The sequence below is a fragment of the Aspergillus undulatus genome, assembly GCF_047715775.1.
Source record: "Aspergillus undulatus strain CBS 261.88 unplaced genomic scaffold BDV17scaffold_15, whole genome shotgun sequence".
NCBI classification, from domain to species: Eukaryota; Fungi; Ascomycota; class Eurotiomycetes; order Eurotiales; family Aspergillaceae; genus Aspergillus; species Aspergillus undulatus.
The window spans coordinates 151,365-167,985 of record NW_027396619.1 but is presented as its reverse complement, the minus strand read 5'-3'; the positions used below and the strand labels follow the sequence as shown (position 1 = coordinate 167,985).

The following is a 16,621-nucleotide window of genomic DNA, read 5'->3' as shown; positions in this document are numbered from 1 at the left end:
CCCCGTTGGCGAAGGCGCCAGCACTCAAGGTAGATGAGAATCTAGTATCAGCCGACAAGATGGCATCTCAACCTTCAGCCTCACAAACACTACTATACCAGGGTATAAACTCTGTGATCGGAGAACTAGTGTAATTTATCTTCTTATCGACCGTGTTGGCCGTCGCCCTCTCCAAATCGGCGGCAAAATTGCCTGCGGTGTTGCATTTACCACCGGCATAGCCCTCATGGCTGTCTACCAACCCGAGTTAACTAATACCTCCGCGCACTGGGCTTTTATTATTTGCAGTATATGGGTCTTCAACTTCTGCTTCTGCGCCTTCGGGGCACTATCATAGGTCATCCCTGCTGAGATCTTTAATACCGCGACTCGTGCGAAGGGTATTTTACCTCGCGACAATAGTCTTGTTTGTTTTTGGTATAATAATCGCGGAGGCGACGCCTATTATGCTGGAGAACATTAGGTAGTAGCACTATCTCAGTCATGCTGGACACATTCAATACAGAGTTCCAGAGCGAGGAGTTTAGTCATGCCATACCCTACGGTTCCCTTGCCAGGGCGGGATAGCCCATGCCAATTTCATTTTCCCACGTTTTCTCCTGGGCCGCACATCCGGGGACCCAACTAAAAAGAGTCTCAGGGAGCTACGAATTGGAGCCAGACTCGCAGATTTCCCACTTATGGCCATGGCTAACCACCGGGACCATACCGATGTATGAGACTTGGGAACTCCTGTGGCAGCAGGCAACATTCCAAGGGCAGATTCGCACTAGGGCTTCCCCGCGTTTGGTTTACGGTTACCTGGTGGAATAAGAGATGGTTCACCAGGCATATTCGCCATTTCTGCAGCGTGCGATAAATGTCAAGGGCAACTGCGCTGGTACCCAGATGCTATCCAGTCTACCAGATGATCCTCCTGAATTTCAGAAAGTCGGATGTTGCAATTGCGGTGTTCTTGTTGAAAATCGTCGCCATGAAGCCGGTCCCGGAGTCTACCACGTGGCACATTAAGAACAGCTCCAGCTCAACATAGAGACGAGATTTCTTTTTATAGGCAAAGATCGCGAGTTGAATCCTCCCCTCTTGCTCAACTAGAACTCGACGCGATACCTTTTGCTTCTGGCGTGTGTGTCGGACTACGAGTATTTCATGTCACTGGAGCCTTTCCGCGCTTAACCTGTTCACCGAGCTGTAACGCCCCCTGCGATGGCATGACACGTGGAACGGCAATTCTCATAGGGCTGGGACATATCTTACATGCGTCCTGGCAGAGCTATAGACTGGGACTTGGCGGTGGGGCTGAGCATGTACATAATGGCATGCTTCGAGTAAAATAAGAGTTAAGTAAAAGCTCTTTGGTTTGAGGATTCAAAGTTAGAAACCAAGCGATCAGTATTGGCTGCGTTCAAGGCGTCCTGCATAAGCCCTGTGCCCCCGCCTAACCTGTTCCGTAGCTACCGAGCGCCCGACATTAAGGCCTCCTACATATTACATAATATATAGGGGCGACAATTTCTGCAGGTGTGAGATTTATATTTCAGCGGAGATGCGGCGGAGCAAGAGTAAGAGCCGGCGGTAGGCCTGAGAATCAGGTTGTCGGCTACAGAGTATTCTTGTAAGCCACAGCCGTGTCGGAGCATCGAAACTAATTTGAGTAGAGTTTAGGGGGCTTCCCAATCGGTCAATTTCAGGCCTATTTTGAGTGTCTTTCCAAGACTCTGACCTTGTAGGGCTGGGTATCATGTTTTGAAATGGTATGATCATGTTGTCGGGAAATTCCTTCTTAAGTTACTCTCTAGAGACCGGCTTGATTGGTTGCGGTGCATATGAGTCTCTTTTACTATCATTAATGTGTCTGTCCTGCAGGCTCGTCTTGGTATAGATCAGTACCAAGCGGTGCTGTTTCCTTTGGGCGGACGGTAGAGGGCGCCCCTAACAGCGATGCTCAGAGGCATCTCCACCCTTAGGTTACGTTCCCCGGCAGGACCTTGTATACTCGGTTAATGTAAATACGGAATGGATGAGCGAAGGGAACGCTTGGTTCTCCTCGGGCTCGTATAGTGTCTGCAGTCGTGATGTCATGCAGCGCACATGGGCCGTAAGCGTAGAGGCAGTGGTTTCCAAGCGAACCGTTTAGTTCCTAGATCTGCACGTTCAAGCCTCTGTTTTGTTGACAACAAACAATAGCATTCACCACATGGTGCATATCAGACTTGGAGGGACACGACGACGTGGGGGCAAATATCTCCGATGCGCTGGATGTTGCTGGGATGGGAGAGAAATCCGGCAGTCAATCTGCGATGACCGTAAGGCTTAGACATCGCGTTCTAACTGCTTTGGGCGCGATCCTGCGCTCTCCAATGAGATTGACTAGAGTTAGGGCTGGACAGCGAGAGTGGGATCAGCCAAGGCCTGCCAACACCGCACAGGGCAGTGATCCAGGCCATCTGGCACTGATATGGGAAAGCGCGATGGTACAGGTCACTTCCTTCCCTGGTCTAGTTTCGTGGCACAGGAACGAGCATCTCCAGGTTGATCGTAGGTGTTCAGATCGATTCCATGGCATCATCATCTCCAAGACTCCGACGTGGAATCTCACTGCCTCCTTCGACATGTATAAGATGGGGTCATCTCCTGCGGCTGATATGGGGTCAGTAACTCCAACAATCCCTCCCTCAGTCGCCCAAACATGAGGCTTCACAATTCTCTTTTCTTGACCTCGTTATGTCTCCCCGGTGCCCTCTCCGACTTTCTGGGCCCGATCTACCCTGCTCCCCGCGACCTCACTAGTCAGAACAGTAAAGTCGCGGCCTCTTGGAAGAACCTCACCAGAGCCTTCGAGTCTAGCTTCCACGGCCATGCAAACACAACCCTCTCCGAACTGAGCAACCTCACCTTTTCCGTTGGTCTGTTCTCCACTCGTGACCCTGCTGCCGAAAAGCTACAATACCACCATACTTCTCCCGAGGTCGCCAATGCTACAATCGGCACGCGCAAGGTAGACGGAGACAGCATCTACCGCGTCGCTAGTGTGTCGAAGCTAATAACCGCGTATGCCGGTATGATCACGTTGGATCAACAGGAGTGGGAGCGTCCTTTGTCGGAGACTTTCCCGGAATTGGCAGAGTCTCTCAGAGAGACATCTGGCACTCTGGACCCGGTATATGACAACCAGTGGGACCTCATTACCCCTTGGTCTTTGGCTTCCCAAATGTCGGGCGTCGCCCAATATGGCTTCCCTGAGACTCAGGACTAGCTGGTTCAAGGGTTATTTGCAGAGGCGCAAGGCCAGCCTGGGGCGTTGGAGGCTACTAGGGCCGCGTATGGCCTTCCACCTATCGATGTATCCGCTCTTACCGGCGCGCTCCCCTGTGCGTCGCTACCAGTTTGCGATGCGAGTAGTTATACCGTGGGGTCGGTGGCCATCCCCCCGATCGCGCTTCCTTGGACTGCACCAATATACTCAAATCATGGTTACACCTTGCTCGGAATTGCCATTGCCAATTTGACCGGCAAGCCCCTACCTGATGTTTATCAAGAGAGCATTTTCGACCCTCTCGACATGCAGTCATCGTACTCCACACAACCGCCCGAGTCAGAGTCTTTTACCCGTGGAGTAATTGGACCCGTAACTGAACCCATCATTGAGCCAGGGTTCATCGACAACAACCTAACCAGATCCTCAGGCGGCATCTACTCGACACTAAACGACCTCGCCAAGTTCGGTACTGGCTTGTTGAACTCCACCCTACTGTCGCCTACCGAGACGCGCCGCTGGATGAAGCCCGTCAGCCACACGTCAGACCTCCATTACTCCGTCGGCGCACCCTGGGAGATCTATCGCTACGAACACACAAATACGGGTCTTATCACCGACATCTATACCAAGCTAGGTGACTCTGGCGGTTATGGAGCCCTCTCAGCTTTTCTGCCTGATTTCGACGCCGGATTCAATGTCATTACCGCCAGCAGTGACGCTGCCAACCGCCCCTTTCAAACCTTTGCCCTGATCCAGGCAGTGATTGACGCGGTTGTTCCAGCCCTCACAGAGCAAGCCGCCGTCGAACTGGACCAGAAGTATGCGGGAACATACGCCTCCACGACTGAGAACCTCAACAGCTCCATCACCTTCACAGCCCCTAGGGGCGGTCCGCCCGGTCTTGAAATCACCTCTTGGATAAGCAACGGAACGAACCTCATGCCTCTACTCTCGGACATCGCATTTAAATTTGCTACACCGTCCTACTTCGAAACGGGTAGTCCGCCGTTCAAACTCCGACCCATGATCTCTCCAGCTGGGGACGCAGGCAAAATCGTGTTCAGGCCTGCCTTTGAACGACAGGCGCCGGTCCTGCCTCGTGACCCCTCCAACTTGTTTACTAGTTTCTACGACGCCGACGACTTTGCGTTCTTGGGCCAGAGGCTTTGGGCCTTGCAGTATACAACGACGTTTGTGTTTGATGTCGAGGAGGATGGCGCAGTTCCCTCAGTGGATCTTTCGGCGTACAAGGTGAAGTTGCAGAAGAAGTGAGCTGCTGTATTTGTACTATAGATGATTGAGATAGCTTAGTACTGTGCATAATAATATTTTTGCCGTGATTCATTTCTCTCCTGATAGATAGTGAATGTTAGAACTATACCGCTTAGAGTCTCCATCCCACTCAAATATCCTCCCTTGCTCAAGTAATCTATGTAAGAAGGAACTACCAACCCAACTTTCTTTCCTCATCTTACCATCCCAGCGAGAATCCATTTGACGGGCAAGATCATGATATACTCCCAGTACCCACCAGAGAGATTGAGCCGACATCTTTACAAGAGTATATGGCGGGTAGAGGTCATCACTCGTTGCACAGACACTGGTGACAACCATCATCCCTAGGTACAGATAAGGTACACTGCCGCCCGGGTTGTCATGACGACATTACATTTGTGCAAACTGCAAAGTGACACCGTAGAGAACCGGAGGCTCAGTCAGCAATGGCTGACTATCAATTCGACTCTGTGGGGTTAGCATTTGCCCAGTTGTAGTTTGCATGGCTTGTTTGCACTAAGCAGGATGGGGATGACCTCATCAACGAAAAGAGTATGGCATGAGATACAGCCATAGCACTAGAGTAGATAACATTTTTAAGACCTGGTTCTTCGAGGCATACTTCAACGAGTTCACTCGCCCTTTCGCACACGTTGTGCTACTGGTGCCCCCGAGGAGTCGCGGGGCCCACGGTGACAGAGATGCTGAACTACATTGTAAGTGAGCACATATCCAAGAGAGCTAGACTAGACTCCAGCCGCAACAACCCAGTAAGTGCGACATGACAATAAATGAGAGTAAGCTGTTTGCTTCTTCACGGCGGTCAGAGTCCATCACGACTCCCATTTGCGTAGTATCTTCAGCTTAGGGTAGCATTGCTGGCCGGTTTTCCATTACGGAAGAGGCATGGAAAATGGAGGCCCCAATTATGAGCCCAAGTTGAATATGACGCCAGGGGAGGCGAGATTAAACACCCGTTTTGGCTGCAATGGGACTCATAGATGACAAATGTTGTTTTTGTTCTTTGTTTCTTGCTTGTGGTTCAGCAGGCTATCTATGTATCTGCGTACGTGTGTGGCGATGAATCATGGATCCGGCCTGTGGACGAAGAACGCAGAGGAGAGCAAGAGTATGGGGACTTCTAATGTTTGGTAATAATGATTTTTAATTCCGGCTGAATATAAATCAAACAGATTGTATCTTCACTAGACCTGCCCAGCCCAAGTATACGGCAAGCAAGGTTCCACTATGAGCAATGACGGTTACGCGGTAGGGCTAATCATCGCGCGGCCTGACAGGTGCCACCTCTGAACTATTGAGATAAGAATAGGTCAGAAGAAAATCAACCGAAATAAAAAGGAAAGAACGACCATCAGGAGAAATCGAGATTAGGCTTGGCACCAAAAAAAATTATCGACGCAAAAAAAGTCCCTCGACCCGGAGTCGAACCGGGGATCTCTCGATGAAATGCCAGATATTACAGTCGAGCGCATTAAACCAACTATGCTATCAAGGGATTGTTGATGAGCAACCACTTTTTAGGATTTATAAGGCAGTCATTCGGTCGCAGCAAAACCATCCACCGTCAATTGAAGCTCTCCCAACCTCGCGTCGCTTCATTGAAGGTTACTATCTACGCTTTACTAAGACTTCATGCTCCGTAGGGGGACTTTAACAGAGACTCCACTTCATATGAGCACTGCTCATGTTATGTACTACGGTGAACATCGAGTTGCGGCCTTAAATGCTCAAGTCGCTGTCGAGCTGTGGCGATATATATTTTTCTTCGACCAGCTTCTGCTCTCGAGTAGAACACCACCCCTTTCCTTCCACTCAGCCTTTCCCTCAATGCTTCTTTTTTTTTTTTTTTTTTTTTTTTTTTTTTTTTTTTTTTTTTTTTTTTTTTTTTTTTTTTTTTTTTTTTTTTTTTTTTTTTTTTTTTTTTTTTAACCTTTTGTTTTTCGTACCATACAAGAAGACTTGGATCTCTATTCATCCATGTTGTAGCTTAGAAAACAGACAAAGTCTCCTCGAATTCTTCTGGACTATCTAATCCTTCTCAACTGTCGGATCCCAAGCACAAGGCTCATACCTCCCCGTCTCCAACCTCTCCATATCCCCCCCATCCAACTCAAAATCAAACACCTCCGAATTCTCCCTAATCCTCTCCGGCGTAACCGACTTCGGCAACGGCACGAACCCCATCTGCAAACTCCACCTTATAAGCACCTGCGCCGGCGTCTTGCCATACTTCCCACCAATCTCCTTAAGAACGGGCTCATCACCGCGCTGGTTCCTCACGAGGGGACAATAAGCCTGCACGACGGCCCCGTGCTTCTTCAACCAGCTCGTGATGTCGGGGCGCGCGAGCCACGGGTGGATTTCGTATTGCCCGACGTCGATGGAGCCCCCGCCGCCGGAGGTGATGTACTCTTGTAACTCGGTGAGATGATGGACGCCAAAATTGGAGACGCCGATCGAGCGCGTTTTTCCGGATTTTTGGGCTTCGACTAGGGCTTTCCAGGAGCCGAGACGGCCTTCTTTGCCGCCGTAGGGGGCGTGGATTAGAATCCTAAGCACCGTATATTAGCCCCGACGAACAAAGTGAACGGCTCAAAGAGAGAAGTACAAATCGAAATAATCCGTTTCCGCCTGCTTAAGGCTATCCTCGATACACTGCCTCGCAGACTCATATCCGTTCTTGCGCGGGGGGATCTTGGTCGTAAGGAAGACGTCCGACCGGGCGAGACCGGCTTTGGGGATTGCGGCAGTGACTTCTTTCTCGTTTTTGTAGGCTGCTGCGGAGTCGATCTTCCGCGTCGTTAGTATCTTTATGTATAATGGCTCGGTAAAGGAAAGGAGAGAGCAGTATCGTTGACGGGGGAGGTACATGTCTGTATCCAAGCTTCAAAGCTTCGACGGTGACCTTTTCGGCTACATTGGTTGGACTGAGAAGCCTCGTCAGTACGACTCTCGGTAGTTCTGGAGCAGGACAAAGGCATACGTTTGGTAGACCTGGACTTGTTAGCTTGGTGAATATGGTTGGGATCCGTATAGGTGGGGATGACGTACCCCGTATCCGAGGACAGGGATCTCGTAGCCCGAGAGAAGCTTCTGGGTTGATTTGATGGTGAGGTTCCTGACCATGGTGATTTGCACTATACTCTGGATGGTGGTTTGCAGGAATTGAGAGAGTGTGTTTGTGGTTAAGGGGAATTATTGTATCTATAAAATTGTACTTTCGTCATGCTTACCAATGCAGACCGAAGTCGGATGCGGGGGTTCCGCCTGTCTCCGCTCCGTTCAATTGTTTACTCCAACGCCGATCTATACAAATATCAAATATCGGAATCGAAGGTATAAGAGACTCAATTAGACTCAAACAAAAACTTACTATGCATCGTGGCCGCCATATGATAACAAATTCGAAATCGCTGCTAAAACATCTAACCGAAAAAATCCCAGAAACTCCGAATCTATACCAACAAACCAAACCAAACCAGGAAACCTATCCAACTCCCCCCGTTTACAAGGGCAAACTCTCAAAATCCCCTCTCCTTTCCTTTCCACCCCGAATAACAAAGCTCGGATGCCAATAATTCAGCACACCCATAACAACACACATGAGCACCGCATCAAACACATAAATAAACACCTCATGCGTCATAAGATACCCGCCATAGCCATCAATAAACTCAATGAGCCGAAACACCGAGCGGACAAGAATAAGCACCGAAACGACATACAGCGCAAAAAGAAGCGTCACCCAGTTGCGAACCATAACGTTCTTCGTTCTCCAGTGCATCGTCGTCTCCGTAGACTTCGCCGTAGGCGCCTTATTAATCCTCACGTGTAAAAGTACACTCGTGATCAGGAAAAACCCGAAGAAAACAAGTTGCACGATGAGACCTGCTATCGTGATTGTCTCTCCCGTGCTTCGGCTATCGGCGTCATCGCCGGACATGAGGCCGCCTCCGGCGCACTGCATAAGGAAGGAAATCACGTCGCCGGTCACGAAGATCTTGGTCATCCAGGATACGCGGACGAGGCTGAGGTGCTGGGCATCGAGGTAGATGATTAGTCGGCCCAGAACCATGTAGATGGATGCGGCGTAGAGGGCGGGCGCCAGGAGGATGAGGACTGTTTGGAGGGCGTAGGTCGCTATCGAGGTGTAGTTGTTGTGGCTGATGGCGCGGAAGATGTAGCCTAGGACTTGGACTGTTCTTTGTTAGTCTTGGGCGTGATGGTAATAGGTAGGGCGAGAGGGAGATCAACGTACAAATTCCTCCGATGAGGAAGGGGATGAAGTATAGGGCTCGCGCCCGGACCAGCTGGTAGCCATGGTATGCTGTGGAAGCGCCGAAGAGGACGATGAAGATGACGGCCGCGGGAATTGAAGGGTTGTATCCGTATATGTTGTTGTCGCCGCCGGCCATGGTATTAAGATTTCTTTAGAATTGAATTGAGTTGAGTTGATTGATTGATGCTCGATGAAGTCCGGCAAAATATCTGCCCTATATAAGCAAATGAAGCTCGCATTCGCATCACATTCGAATCGCACAGCCCTTGCCAAGCCCTATCTCTATCTGGGTGCCTGGATCTATCTCGCTTTCGCTTTCGCTTTCGCTCTCGTGTTCGTTTAGACCCACTATATCTCGCATACAGCCCAGTAAGAGCTTAGCATCGGCCATTTAGTTATTTCCGATTGGTCTGGGCTCAGGTTTGGACAGCTGCACTCAGCCTCCGGTTTCCTCGGGTTCAGGTACTGTCACGATTCGCTGTAGAATATTAAGTGAACGCGGTTGCCTAGGCCCGGAGATAAGAAGAAGCTTAATGCTTTGAACATGGGGCTATCCACACCAGTTTATGATGGGTTCTGATGCTCGGGATTTTGTTTATTGTCATTAGACATATGGTGATGCATAGCCCATGCCGGCCTGGTTGTGGCTGAACAAAACCATTCCAGACCCTTCACGTCAGAACTGGAACTCTCAGGGACCCTTGTTCTAGCGCCTAAGTTTGAGTATACCTAACCTATCACCAAATACTACGGAATCCAAAGGACGTACGGTGTTAGTTTGAAGATAGGGGCCATTAACGGGGTCCATATTCGTTCTCCTGGAGCAATGAACTCATGTACCTAGTCCTGGCGTCAACACCCTAAACTAGTGTATTGTAAGAGGACTTAAAAAAAAATTCTATGCAGTAAATGGCAAACGACCAGGCGGTCATTCTCCCAGCGCACGCGGAAGGTATCCATCTCTCTAAGTACCAGATCAGTTACTCTGTTGTGAAACGCGCCACCTAGCCGATTTTAACCTTTCCCCCACGGCCACTCCAGACCCAAATATAAACAAAGGGGTATACCGTCTCTGGAAGAAGCGTAGCCAGAATAATCGCGATGCTCCAAAACGACCCTACATACTGCCAGTTGCTCGGGACATTCAGATAGCGCCAGATAAAGACCCCGTAGGCCGTGAAGCAGCCTAAATACCGCACCAGCCTGGAAAGAAGAACCGTCAATACGTTGCGTTGCAGCGCTAGCAAGGGAAAGGGCGCGGGCGCCAATTCATAGGTTCAGATTCGCATACCACATTTCAAAGGAATGGCCTAGAGTAGAACGGTCCGCTAACAGCCGGTAGACGTAGACCCAACCGACGGGGAGTTGCAAAAGGATGCCGGTCCAGTAGGCTGTGACTTGTTCGCGCTCGTCTGGGTAGAGGATGCCCAGGTACTTCAACCCCGTGACGGCGCATAGAAAGTACAGCGCCATTTCGGTCGCGATGCGACGCCTTTGATCGTGCGGGTAGACGCGCCAAAGTGCGATGCAGGTAAAGAGTAGGTCGAACTCGAACCAGACGAGGAAGCAGATTCGCTCGGTTTGAGTCGAGGTCGTTGCGAAGGCGTAGTAGAATTCATATGCCATTGTCAAAGACCTAGTTTCATAGTGTGAGTGGAGTGCGTAGGTAGCGGGAAGGTGGCCGGGGGACACGGCGGGAGAGTCCAAAGCGTACAGGTATTTGACTGTACCTGGCAGAACCCTATCTTTAATAGTGCGCGCCATAGCAAATGCATATAAAAGGGTATATAGCACCCCGCAGGAGATAATCAGTCCATCCTGAACATAGAGATAGCCCTCTGGGGGGTTCAAGCGCGCATCTGCGGGCTGCACCACGAGATGGCGGAGATTCTCAACGGGCCAAAAGGTAGTCATACTTTGAAAGAAAGATAGAGATATAGGCTCAGAGAAATGTTAGTTAATGGAGAATTTTCAGAACATATATGGACAAGTCACTCAGGATGCATGCTGCTGACGTGGCTGACGTCATAGCCATTTAAGAGTCTGTACACAGCTCATTGGTACTCCGGAAACATGAGTGCCAAGTCTATTAGGTAAATGGGTTGATGGTAAGTGCTCTGAAAGAAGTGACTCAAATGAAGACGGAATGAGTCTCATCTGAGCCTGATCGACTGCTCATACCTAGGGTGTGGCGAGAGGATCACAATCCCATAACCACAACGATGGTTCATGCACTACCTTGCTGATCTCTGCCCGCAGGATATAGGAGCAGGTTTCATACGGAAGTATCTGCATACTACGTTTTACTTTTCAGCTTCCTATCTCATGTCTGTCTCTCTAACAGTGACTAGTGGCTGCTGAGCATGTATTGAATGGTACGGATGCGGAGTCAGATTGCGGAATCGTTCACAGATGGAAATAGCACTATCCAGATAAAGTCTCTATATGGATGGTCTTTGTGACGAGACCTTGGTTTCCATGGAGAGACAGGTTTGATTAAGAAGATGCTACCTGAGTTCGTGGCTTGAACTTGACACTCAGCCTCCAGTGCTCTCTTCGGGCTCGGGTTTCATGGTTGTACTGGCTGTCGGGCCATTAAGTGAATGCGGTTGCCTGGACGCGGACTTAGGAAAGCTTATTTTGAATATGGAGCTATATTAATTGGCTCGCGATAGGCTTTAGGCCCTGGCTCAGGCTTTGTTCAAGTTGATTAGACCTATCTTGATGCATAGTCGCTGATGTTTGTGGCTGAACCACTCCAGACTCCTCATGACCCTTGCGTCGGGACTAGCCTCCAAGCCTAGGCAATATGGGCCTACCTAATGTATTACCAATCATTGTGAAGTCTGAGAGAGGGGCCGTTTCCAGGATCCTCGGGCGCGCAACAATCCTGAGCTGAAGGGTTTGTGGAGTATAAATGCTTGATGATCAACGTTCAGCCCCGACCCAAAACACTTCATGTCGTCACAGCCGTCAATATCTGTCCCACATTGACAACAAAGTGGCTGTGGCTGAGGTTTTGATCTACACACAAGGCACCTGGACTGCATCATGATCATCACCGCCGTTCCTGACGCGCCGTTGTTGCAGATACACAGCCAGACCCAGCGTCGCCGCCGCACAAACAATCAGCCCCACAGTTACCTAGTTTCCGACGAGAAAGCGCGGGGCATAGTTCGTGTTGTATGAGACCAGTGGGATCCAGGCGTTGAAGGCATATCTGGAGGATGGAAGTCAGCCTTGCGCACTAGGTATAGTGATTGTCAATGCAAGGGCGATGCGATGCTGTGAACTCACGCGATGGAATTCGTTGAGCCGAGGATTATCTTCCACTCAAGACTATCCCCTGCGCAGATGTCGTTGACCATTGTCTGATGGAGAATATTGTTAGGGTTCCGGCTGCTTGGTAGTTGGTAAGCAGACTTACCAGGAAGACGTGACCAGAACCCTGCGCGAATCTGTATCCATAAGCCGATAAATTAGTATAAGAGATCAGACGACTGATCCACCTGCAAAATCACATTGAGGGATAGAAATAGATTACCCAGCGAGATAATAACTGGCCCACTTCAACCCAAACGGCATCCCATCCCAGATGGCTAGATGCATGGCCGCAAAGAAACAAACGGTCAGCGACAAGAAGTCAATCGGGTACCGGATCTGGAACCAGTCGCTCGTCCAGCCGTACAAAAGACTCGTCACGGTAGGGTACGTGTTGATTTGACTGACGGAGTACTGGTTCAGCGACTTTAGCCAGAGATTCATGTAGCTGCCTATGTTTTCGCCGCAGATGAAGAACCTAATGCAATTCAATCTACCCAGTTTATTAGCATATTACCTCATCTTCATGGAAGGCGATGGGGATGGAGAGGGAAGGGGAACTATACGTATAATAAGCCGTATAAACACAAAAATGCCACTTCCACAAGACCTTCCTCATACCCATCCAAGTTACAGGCTCCTCAAGCGCCTTCCCCTCCTTCCCCTCCTTCCCCATTTCCTTCCTCGCAAGCTGCTTCTCCCTTGGCTTTAACTAAATAAACCCTGCTATTATTCGACAAATCCGGACAAGCAACGTACCCTCAAAACGCCATAGGAAACGTAATCACGTCATCAAAGATAAACAGCCACTGCCACCCCGACAGACAGGCAATACGCCATCGTCCGAGCCCTATTCACGTTCCCCCTCGCCGAAAAACTGCAATACATCCCCAACACTGCCCCGGGCGACTTCCGCGGCTACAAGCCCCAAACCACCGGCGCCCTCGGCACCCGCGACAATGAGGAGCGGTACAACATCCCCAAGTTTACGCCCGAGCACGAGCGGCTTCATCCCAAATTTGATACGGGAATACTGGGATGAGATTTGGGGGTTTAGTCTGCATGTCCACTGCCAGATTCTCTTGCCGCTTTTGAGATTGTCTGCATTCGTGCCTGAACTTGAAGAGGATGCGCTTGTTAATCTTCATTGGTATGAGCAGCCAGGCCTCGAGTACCTCCGGTACATGATCTACCACCCGCGCAGCGAAGGGGAGGACCGGGAGGCGGGCAGCCTCTGGGCGAGAGGCCATACGGACTATAACACGCTGACCTTCCTATTCTATATCCAGTGCATAGCATACGAATCGAATATATAGACGTAAAGTGTAAGGTCAAATTGAGATTAAAGAGCCACCGATATTAGGCATTACCAGCAGCGAGAGATGAACTAGAGCTGGGCTAAAACTGAATTCGAAATTGAAATGATTTGGAGATAGATAAGAAGGGATAAATACAGATTCTAAATTTCGTTATCAGATCGGGCTTCGTTGACCCATTTATAATCATACTATGTCATATATATCCTCATATCATAGTTCATGCATGAGCGTAGCGTTCAGCAGACGAACGCGATTCGGCAGGGGTATTGTAGTTGCTTCAACCCCCTCGCCCAATCTATCTTCTCACCTGAGACCATAAACTAGACTCAAGCAACAACCTTCATCTCCGCCTCATGAACACTCAACCTCCTCTTCGTACTCTGCTGAAACACCTTCTTAAACCTGAGCCGGCACAAATCCTTACAATTCTGCTTAACACCCGCCCAATTCTCCGCAACAACCTCCCTCGTGGGCCGCGAAAAGACCTCTTCAATCTCTTCAAGCGTCTTATCCTTCGTCTCGGGCATGAAGAAAAGCTGGTAGAACCAGCCGACGAAAGCAATTCCGCCGTAGAATCCTAGCGCCAGACCCGTCTTGCCCATGGCGTCTTGCATAGCCGTGAAGTTGTAGGTGACGATGAAGGACATGAGGAAGAGGAGGGCGTCGGAGGTTGTCATTCCGTAGGAGCGGAGGTATGTTGGGTAGACTTCTGCGGGGACGACTGTTGATGATTATTAGTACCCGCGATGACAATGGTCAAGGTGAAGGTGGGAGGGAGGGATGACTCACCCCAAGTCAAACAAGCATAACAGCCAAAGAAGCCCTGGTAGACAATAAGGCCCGTCAAGTAGAGTCCCTCGACGGTCATAAGCTCAGTCTTGACATCAAACTGGTACGAGACGCCAATGAGGACCAAGCCGAGGAAGAAACCCGGTAGGGTAACAGTGGCCCAGAAGCGGCGGCCGAAAGACTCCATGAGGAAGATGGCGGGAATGGTACCCAGCAGCAGGGATCCACCACCGACAAGCGACATGTAGTTTGCGTTCTCGTCGTTGAACCCGATTTGGTTCATCAGTACGGACATGTAGTACATGATTGCGTTAATACCAGTCATTTGGCCGAGGATGATCATGATGTTTGCGTAGATGAGAGAGCGGCGGGCGCGGGGTTCGCTGTTAGGGGTGTTAGTTAGGGTTGGGTACTAGGTACGGTATGGGACAGGCAAGGAGGGGGAGGGTGACGAACGTGAAGAAGTCCATCCACGGGAAGCGCTTGTTCTGGGCGCCCTCATTCACTTCGTTCTCTTCCTGGCGGACGGAGGAAGTCATGACGAAGAACTCGTCTCTTGCGTCGGGGGTCTCGATTCCGCGGATGCGTTTCCAGACTTTGTACGCGTCGAGGGTCTTGCCCTTGTGGATGAGGAATCGGGGACTCTCGGGGAGAAAGAGCATACTATTCAGGACAGAAATAGTTAGCATAGTTCCAGTGGTTTAGTTGCTATATTCAGATATGTCGAGATACTCACCCAGCGAACATGATGGTCGAGAAAACAAGCGAGGACCCAAGGATGTATCGCCAGTTACCAGGAACGCGCAGGAACATGGCGGCGATGGCATATCCAAGGACCTCACCGAGGGCAATGTTGAACTGATACAGCGAGACCAAGTTACCACGGATGCGGCGCTCGACGGTCTCTGCGACGTAGACCGGCACAGTACCACCCTCGAGACCGACACCGACACCAAGAATGACACGGGCAGCGACCATCATGCCTGACTTATTAGTCCAATACAATAAACCCAGTACTGGAAGCAGATAAAATAACTCACCATAGTTAATCGAACCAGCCTCAAGCGCAGCACCGATCGTGTACAGAATCAGCGAGATAATAATAGCCCACTTCCTCCCAAAGTACTCATTGCAAGGCGACAGAATCAAGGCACCACCAACAGCACCGAGTGGCATGCCCGAGTTCACCAAACTGTTCTGTCTGGCATCCAGGTTCAGATCCTTGGGGAGGTAAAGGTTCGCTCCGGAAATGACACTCTGATCAATACCAGAGAGCAGACCACCCATACTGGCGAACGCGACAAGCAGCCAGGTGAAGTGCTTCGGGTTCTTGAACTCGATGTGGAAGAAGCCCTTTGGGAGCCCGCCGGCCTCTTGCAGCTTCTGCTCCATCTCGTCGATGAAGGCATCGGCGTCGGGGGCGCGTTCGCGCACGACCTCGAGGGCCTCGAGTTCGGTCTTCTCTGGTTCGGCCATGGTGGGTGGGTTTGATTCAGTCAATATAGGTTGGCTGTGTCACAACCTCACAAAAGGAACCTAGAGAAAACCCTGAAGAAGGATGTCTGGGGAGAATAAAAGAGAAGAGGGCGGGGGAGGAAAAAAATGCGGTACAGCGAAATGCAGCCCGTTTTATGGCTGTCGCAATCGCGATTCAAAACCTGAACAGTGCAACAGCGACTATCATGGCATCTGTATCGGCCCACTACTCACTTCCTGTGGCCTTTCCAAGGCCAACATCTGCCAGGCTGTTTCCCCAGCATGCAGCCTGTGAATGGCCACGACCAAGAAACTGGCTTTCTTAGCTCGAGGCGCCCGGCATTCTTGACTAAATTGGCAAAGGCTTGCTGGTCTGGGCTGTGGATCTTAACCAGAAAAGACGCTCATGTAACGTGGTTCAGGCCTGAAAATTCCAGGATTCGCCCCCCTCGGATTTCGTCCGCGCGGAGACTGCCATGCCACTGGACTGTCACTGTCCATATGATGCGGGGATGGCTCTTGCTCAAACAGGGCAAGATGGACATTCCAGAATCCGACGATGCAAAATACAGCTCGCTCCACGACGCTAGGCACCTCGCTGAATGACCCCATCTTTGGTCCTTCGAGGGTGGTGCTGCCAATAGGTAGCACGGGATTGCGGATGATAGAGTGGACTTGTGCCCCGGGGCTCCGCACTCCAGCGTGTTCGGACCGAAAGCAGCGACAAAACACGGAGAAGACGGAGAAATCCGGAGACTTGGCGGGGTCGGGACAACGTTTTTCACCCCTTTTTTCTTCCTTTTTTTCTCGGCTTGTGACCAGCCAAGGCCGCACCGGCCCGGTCTTTTGTCGGTCTTGCAGCCAATCGGTGGCGCCTCTTAC

General features: G+C 50.5%; 7 protein-coding genes and 1 non-coding gene across 8 annotated transcripts; 2 read left to right on the top strand and 6 right to left on the bottom strand.

The window, feature by feature from the left end:
• Positions 1–2,689: 2,689 nt before the first annotated feature.
• On the top strand, positions 2,690–4,531 carry BDV17DRAFT_297726 (serine hydrolase domain-containing protein; the record flags this gene model as incomplete). The annotated part of the gene is made up of 2 exons (XM_073763548.1): positions 2,690–3,220; positions 3,293–4,531. 2 exons carry the CDS (start codon positions 2,690–2,692, stop codon positions 4,529–4,531), a joined length of 1,770 nt encoding a protein of 589 aa, XP_073617098.1.
• A 1,431-nt stretch (positions 4,532–5,962) lies between these two features.
• Positions 5,963–6,050, bottom strand: BDV17DRAFT_t60. Its single transcript has one exon. It is a non-coding gene; the product is annotated as a tRNA-Tyr (tRNA).
• Positions 6,051–6,558: 508 nt separating this feature from the next.
• On the bottom strand, positions 6,559–7,717 carry BDV17DRAFT_259303 (aldo/keto reductase family protein). Its single transcript, XM_073757419.1, has 5 exons — positions 7,607–7,717; positions 7,539–7,549; positions 7,425–7,482; positions 7,164–7,345; positions 6,559–7,106 (listed from the first exon to the last, which is right to left on the bottom strand). The coding sequence occupies exons 1-5, from the start codon at positions 7,679–7,681 to the stop codon at positions 6,584–6,586; spliced, it is 849 nt and encodes a 282-aa protein (XP_073617097.1). The 5' UTR covers positions 7,682–7,717; the 3' UTR covers positions 6,559–6,583.
• Positions 7,718–8,060: 343 nt separating this feature from the next.
• Positions 8,061–8,970, bottom strand: BDV17DRAFT_297725 (RTA1 domain-containing protein; the record flags this gene model as incomplete). Its single annotated transcript, XM_073763547.1, has 2 exons — positions 8,061–8,752; positions 8,814–8,970. The coding sequence occupies 2 exons, from the start codon at positions 8,968–8,970 to the stop codon at positions 8,061–8,063; spliced, it is 849 nt and encodes a 282-aa protein (XP_073617096.1).
• A 676-nt stretch (positions 8,971–9,646) lies between these two features.
• Positions 9,647–10,851, bottom strand: BDV17DRAFT_259301 (uncharacterized protein). Its single transcript, XM_073757418.1, has 3 exons — positions 10,549–10,851; positions 10,126–10,470; positions 9,647–10,037 (listed from the first exon to the last, which is right to left on the bottom strand). Exons 1-3 carry the CDS (start codon positions 10,746–10,748, stop codon positions 9,839–9,841), a joined length of 744 nt encoding a protein of 247 aa, XP_073617095.1. The 5' UTR covers positions 10,749–10,851; the 3' UTR covers positions 9,647–9,838.
• A 1,127-nt stretch (positions 10,852–11,978) lies between these two features.
• On the bottom strand, positions 11,979–12,599 carry BDV17DRAFT_289863 (uncharacterized protein; the record flags this gene model as incomplete). Its single annotated transcript, XM_073761752.1, has 4 exons — positions 11,979–12,054; positions 12,132–12,205; positions 12,262–12,292; positions 12,379–12,599. 4 exons carry the CDS (start codon positions 12,597–12,599, stop codon positions 11,979–11,981), a joined length of 402 nt encoding a protein of 133 aa, XP_073617094.1.
• Positions 12,600–13,114: 515 nt separating this feature from the next.
• BDV17DRAFT_289862 (uncharacterized protein) lies at positions 13,115–13,471 on the top strand (the record flags this gene model as incomplete). The annotated part of the gene is made up of 1 exon (XM_073761751.1): positions 13,115–13,471. The coding sequence occupies one exon, from the start codon at positions 13,115–13,117 to the stop codon at positions 13,469–13,471; it is 357 nt and encodes a 118-aa protein (XP_073617093.1).
• Positions 13,472–13,589: 118 nt separating this feature from the next.
• BDV17DRAFT_259299 (putative MFS sugar transporter) lies at positions 13,590–16,215 on the bottom strand. Its single transcript, XM_073757417.1, has 5 exons — positions 15,304–16,215; positions 15,000–15,246; positions 14,720–14,926; positions 14,264–14,646; positions 13,590–14,195 (listed from the first exon to the last, which is right to left on the bottom strand). The coding sequence occupies exons 1-5, from the start codon at positions 15,737–15,739 to the stop codon at positions 13,801–13,803; spliced, it is 1,668 nt and encodes a 555-aa protein (XP_073617092.1). The 5' UTR covers positions 15,740–16,215; the 3' UTR covers positions 13,590–13,800.
• Positions 16,216–16,621: the final 406 nt, after the last annotated feature.